The following is a 6,345-nucleotide window of genomic DNA, read 5'->3' on the forward strand; positions in this document are numbered from 1 at the left end:
GGGGGGGGTCGGAAGTGGGATGGGGCGAGCGACCGCCTTCTTGGAGAACATTTGCAAGGTTTTGCATGCCTTGTCGACGAAGGACTCGTGTCCTACTGCCCTTTACCACATTCCATCTATTTCGTAAACGCACTGGTGACTCCGTAGAGAGAAAGATAAGTCCCAGGGCGGAAGCAAAGTACGCGTGCGTGACAGAAGGACGGGAAGGGAGGTGAAGGCCTTTATGAGGCAGGAGACCCCACTTGCAGATCTCGTGTTCTTGATGAGGTCCCTCGCAGCAAACTCGTATACCTGCTGAAGCCTATGAGGCAAGACGAAGTTACCTGCCATTCATAGAGACGGAATTCGCGGTCAACACATATCATCGTCAAAGGAGAAGACCAAGTCGGGCATACCTAGGTAAACCACACCATGTTGAGGAGGGCGGGGATGGAAAGTAAGGAGTGTGTGTGTGAAGCAGGATGCCTGCTGGTCTGCAGGCGCGGAAGAGAAGTGATTTAGGGCTGAGTGTTGCCGCGGCTTGGCGAGGCGAATGACGCTGCCTGCCAGGATGGTGAGAGTCCGCGTGGTCTGGAGATGACATCTCGGGACACCCGCTCAGGAAAAGAAATGATGGGAGTGCGATGACTACTCCCTTGGGAGGCCGTGAGTCTTCTCTGACGACAAAGTGGACAGGCGTGTGTGTACAGTCCGACAAACTAAGTGGCGTCAAGAAGGGAATGTGAGCACCCGGCCTTCTGACGCGACAGCTTAGATTGTCTGGTGGAATCCGAATGGCGAGAAGGTTCTGCCACAGGGGGCGATAAAGACGGGCACAGGGCACGAAGAAAAATTTGAAGTGACCCTCTATTTCGATGACTGGGAAGAGGGCTGTAACTGACTCTTTCCAGGAGCGATGTCTCGGACTAACCTGTCGACGACTGCTAGGCCGTGTGTGTAACGAAGCCTGATGTTGGTAGAGGGACACGGCTAAGTGTTCGACAGAGAGTCTGCAAGGTTCTGGCACTGTGTGTGGCGCCAGAAGCAATGGGCTGTCTCTGAGTTCCGGAGCTCTCCTTGTGCGCAACCGTGCCAATTGCAAAAGAGGACCTCCGCTGTTTTCTATGCCACCGGCGATGTTGCAACGTGACTTACGCGTGAAGATCTGTTGTATTTGTCTCCCCTCCGCCCTAGTTTCGGCTCAGAACAGCTCGGTGAATGGGCAAGCGTTTTTAATTTTCTGACCGTCATATCTGGTCACCTCCCTACAGGTCACTGGAATCTCGGGAGAAAAGAACCTAAAAAGTCAAGCCAGTAGTTGCATTTAACTATCGCGCCGGCTCTGATCCCAAAGGTTCAGGTCTTTGACAGGCGAGAAACGTTCTTCGGCTCGACTCCGTCACTCCATGTATCCGGGTCACGGGCTAGCCACCATCGATCAGACTTCTCACGCGAACTACTCGTGATAGCAGGTCTGAAGAGTTTTCGAAACACGCGGCGCTTCTAGGATCGCGGCCAGGTAGCCACTCGACTCAAGCCTGCGGCCCGAAAGAACAAACAGCCGTCGAGCTGCGGCCCAGCAGCAGGCTGGACGAACACCCGAGAGCGGCCCAAACATGACTCAGTTCAGTTGCTTCTACTTTTGAACGCATTTATGAGTCCATCATCACTCGGACATTTGTGGATATTTTGTGAAAAGCGGCTTTTTTTTGTTACGGCCCAGTCCAATAACCTCGAGAACAGTAATTGTACGTTGCGTGTTCTAGCTTGCTACAATTCTAAGCGACTCATCCATCCATCCATATCGGCGAGGCAACCATCCATCACTTGCCTAGCAACTTCGCACACGCAAATCTTCAGCGCTTGCGCTAGCTGGCCGCCAGCGCTTCTTTCTTCTCATGCGTGCGTGGCAAGATTTTTGGTAAAGTCTGCTCTCCTTCTTTTCGGGTTTGCTTCGGGTGGGACCATCGCATGGTCCCTCCCCCTAGGCACTGTTCTGACGCTTCCAGAGTGTTCGTGCAAGGAGGGCGCTTAAGCCCTGCCTTCCGTGATCTGGCTCCAACCTCCTACTAGGGTGGTGTCTGCAGCCCTCCGTCCCTGCTAACTTCCCTCATGGCACATGGTCACCGACAACCTCGGCTGCACCCCGAATCAACTCGAATTTCCTATCCCAACAACAAAGACCCACAGAACTTGTCACTTTGGCATTCTGTGCGGTCGACTGTCGGAGAGGCCAGGATTTTGAGTTGGTTAGCCCCTGATCCTCTCTTTCGCGGCGGCGACTCGACAATGGATCAACACAATTCGACCTCGTCGCCGCCTTCTTCGTCCCTCAACTCGAGGGAGACGAAGTTTTCTGTGAAGTCAAACTCAAACCGTGGCCATGATGGAGCAGGAGGAAGGCCTACCCCTCAAGTTTCCTCGGGGCTCCGACCGGAGTTACGCCGACAGTCCGTTGAGAATCGAATCATTTGGGAGACACAAGGTGACTTAATTGGAGGACACGTTGGGGGATTCGGTGATCGTCATGATCAAGTTTCTCCCAATCCAAAACAATATAGTTCGGAGAGGACATCTGGTGGTGGAAATTTGCCCGTGTCTTCTCGCACGTTCATCGAGTCGTCGTCACCATCATCCTCATTTTCATCGCATTGTCTAAAGAGAGAGGAAGAATGCCCTGTGATTGATGACCATGGTCTTGCTCGTCCATCAAAGTTCCCGAGTTGGTATATGGACCCGCGTCTTGCACCGGTTCCTTTAGCCCTTGTCACGCCGTCTCCATTTGGCTTTGGAATGCCTGGGGCGCCTAAGCCATGGGGCTCCTGGTCATCCACGTCATCGGTGTATAGTTCAGATAGTCGGCTCGAATCTCCTCCCTCCCCCATGAGCCCTGTAGCCGGGGGGCTTTCATCCTCTTCTCAAAGACGTCCATCTGGAGCTCTCCCTGTCACTTCCCATTGCATGCCGTCAACCAATAAGAAGACTTCTCGTCAGGTGCCTTCCTCTTCTTCTTCTTCATCTCCGCACCCCCCCCCTCTTCAGGCATCGCCACCACCACTCCCCCCACCATCTTTATCGAAGTCAAAAGCTACGGCTGCTGTTGCTCATCCTTGTGATCCTACGCCCTCTTCAGCGGCATTTCAAGAGGCCACCCGCCACTCCAAGACTCCCCCGACCCCTCCAAGTCCTGATCAGCAGCAACAGGGAGGATCTCCTTCTTATTCTCCTCTTACATCAGCACGTCATGCGCCTTTCACGACTCCAGGGAATCCCCCCCCCATTCGACTTCCCGTGTCTCAAAGTCAACTTGCTGGCTATACACCTACGACCTCCTCCTCCTCTTCTGTCTTCGCTTCTTCTTCTCCAGACACGAGAGGGAGAAGAAATGTCTCGAGTCAGATACCTCCTCGTCATGAAGCATGCATCTACTCCTCGCTTACACAGACACCCCCCTTACCAGCTCCTTCTTCTTCTGCCATTCCGAGCCGTGATTCCATCGTTAGACGAGCCTTTAGTTCATGGGTCCCAGCGACACCCCAGCGACACGAACAGGGGGCTCTTACCACCACAGAGAAAGAGACAGTCCCCTCGTCTCGTCGAGAGGGAGGAGGAGAGGGAGGAGAAGGAGAGGGGGTGGCTTCTTCAGGAGGAAGAATGATGGAAAGAAAAGAAGTCGTTTTGAGGAGAGGTCAAACAAGTGGGAGTGGATCAGTCGCTATAGCACGTCCAGGAGCCTTTGTTCCTCATCGTCTTCCCCCTCATACATGTGTTCTCTCATCTCCACAGCCCCCTAGTGCAACTATCCCAAACGCTTCTCCTTCTTCTTCTTCTCCTCCGAGTCCTGCTGCTCCTCTTTCTCTAGCACAAAAGTCACCAGGTACCTCAGCCGGGCTCACATCAACCAAACGCCAGACAAGAACGGCCATAGAGAAGAAGAAAGATGTCTCACCTCATGTCTCTCAGAAAAGCGAACAGAAAGAGGAAGAAGGTATCATATCTTCTTCCTCTTCTCGTGTATCGTCGCCTGTCCCTCCTTTAATGAACTTGAGCGAGAAGACAAGGCCTTTTAGAGAGTTTGCAGCAGCACCAACAGCAGTAGCGGGGGGGCCACCACTCCTTCTTCAAATGAATTCTGGACCAACTAATAATCCAGCGTCTCTTTCTTCTCTTCAACTCCTCTCTCATCAAACACCTGCTGTTAGTGCCAATACAACCTACACGACGACCCCTCCTCTTACCTGTGCTAAACCTTCTTCTTCTTCTGGATATCTTTCTCGTTCTAGCTCACTGTCATCTTCTCTCCCTCTCCATATGAAAGGCAATCAGAAAGCCTTCTCTCGACCCGTTTCTTCTTCTCCCCTTGAAGGGAGAGGCTCTTTTCATCCTCTAGTCGGTTCTTCTTCTTCTTCATCGTCTACTACCTCTTCTCCTGCGCCTGTTCCTTCTCCTCTATCTTCTTCTCCTTCTCCTCCTTCTTTTGGTGTTTCTTCATCTCTTTCATCTTCTCGTTTATCTCAGCAGATGGCTATGATCACGTCAACTGCCCAGCCATCCACGCCTCCATCCTTTGGTGTGATTCTTCAGCCGACAGCGGTCTGTTCCCCTCCCCCTCCATCGAGCGGTCCACCCCCCCAGGTAGCTATCTTACAGACATGTCTCGTTTCTCAGCGGATCTTAGCTATGCGGACACCATGGAGGCTTCCTACAACGTCGATTTTGAAGAGAAACAATGTGGTGGATATCTGTATCTATCTCGCTGCTCTTCAAAATGTTCTCCGCGGATCAGGTGCATGCACCTTAGAGGAACTGGTAGAGTCAGCTATACGCCGACGTCGTATCCAGCAGATGTATCGTTCTCTACCTTCTCAATCCTCTTCGTCTCATGGAGAACTTCATCCCCGAGTAGAGGAAGTTGGGGATGGAGAGGAGGAGGAAGAGGAGGATAAGACAGTGGCTATTTTATCTAAAGGCATCATCAAGATGATCGCCAGACGAGAGAAAGGGGATGAAGAAGGAGAACAAGGATCGACGATGGCGAGAAGAGATGAGAGAAAAATGAACTATTCCCAAGATGAAAGGTTAGAGATGATCTTAGCTCGTGAGGAATATCGACGTCTCCATAAACGACAACGGTTGGAGCCTGTATGTATCCCTCTTCCTCGAGCATCGATCTATAGAACGATGGAAGGTCAACAGAAGCTTATCCAGCGATTTCTTCAGTATGTCCCTACACCAAGTCGTGGCTATTGTGGATTACTTGAGTTTAATATGATGTATGCCTTTGTCAAGAGAATGAATTTTGGGGCTCAACTGAAAGGGCATAAAGGAGGGCGTCTCAACGGACAGATTGCGCATGATTTCTTAGGCTTAGAGACGAGCTTAGAACTGTGTCAACTCTATTTTGGGGGAAAGAGAGAAGAAGTAAGAGGAAAGCGATACTATCTCCCCCGTATGATGGAAGCGATAGAACGATGTGCACATTTCAAAGAAAGAAAGAAAGATGATCGAGATAGAGGAGGGGGGGGAGAAGAAGAAGAAGGAGGAGGGAAGGATATGAGAGATGTTGGAGAGGATGGGGGGATGAATGATGCAAGTCGATCTTCATACTTCTGCTATGATCCATCGCACTTTCCTGTAGCCTATCCATGTATGAATTTGGAAGAACTATTTGCAGCGGTGTTACTTGTGGATCGGGCCGCATCTAAGGCCGAATCGGCAGTAGCGGCTCTTATGAAATCTCCTGATACCGTCCAAGCCATCACGATGAATAGCGGAGGGGGAAAGATAGGGACGGGGGGAGGAGAAGGAGATGAAAGGAATCGATTGGCTCTAAGAGGAAAAGGAAATGGGGATGGAGATGAAAAGAAGAAGAGTAAGAAGTTAGAGCCTATAGGGAGTGTGTCAACGACTCGCGGAGAAGCCTTTCACTATTTATCAAGTGGGGTGACGACAGGCGAGTGTGCACGATCGAATATGGCAATAGTGAAACAGAAAGACGCAAGAGACGGAGGAGGTCTAGGAGGGAGCTTAGCAGGAGTAGGAGGTGGTCTTGGTATGATGGCGAAGAGGAGAGGCGTTGAAGAAGGAAAGATCTCTAGTAGTGAAGGAGGACGAGGAGGAGAAGGAGGTGTCAGTGGAGATGATAAAGGGGAGATAGAGATGAATTCTTTAGCCTTTATCGATGTTCTTTCGATTCTCTTTCCGACCCCGCCCTTGTTTCTTATATGGGATGTCGTCCCGGCAACAGCACCCGATTACACTACTACCACCGATTCAGATGAAGAAGAAGAAGATGGCAAAGAAGAAAGAAAGATAAGCAACCCATGGAGTGAGAATTCACCCGATGAGAAGAAGATGAAGAAGGAG

The 6,345-nt window shown here is 51.2% G+C and overlaps 2 protein-coding genes across 2 annotated transcripts in view; both read left to right on the forward strand.

Annotated features, from left to right (window-relative positions):
• Window positions 1–139: 139 nt before the first annotated feature.
• Window positions 140–1,246, forward strand: CSUI_009458 (uncharacterized protein; the record flags this gene model as incomplete). Its single annotated transcript, XM_068069574.1, has 1 exon — window positions 140–1,246. A coding segment is annotated over one exon (159 nt), but the record flags the coding sequence as incomplete, so codon positions are not given.
• Window positions 1,247–1,996: 750 nt separating this feature from the next.
• The window catches only part of CSUI_009459 (formin frm2), a 4,905-nt gene continuing 556 nt past the window's right edge, over window positions 1,997–6,345 (forward strand). Inside the window, exon 1 of the mRNA XM_068069575.1 lies at window positions 1,997–6,345. This exon is cut by the window's right edge and continues 556 nt beyond it. Coding sequence (XP_067918450.1) covers window positions 2,092–6,345 — 4,254 coding nt within the window. The 5' untranslated portion in view covers window positions 1,997–2,091.

This window comes from Cystoisospora suis (assembly GCF_002600585.1).
Source record: "Cystoisospora suis strain Wien I chromosome Unknown contig_5650, whole genome shotgun sequence".
NCBI classification, from domain to species: Eukaryota; Apicomplexa; class Conoidasida; order Eucoccidiorida; family Sarcocystidae; genus Cystoisospora; species Cystoisospora suis.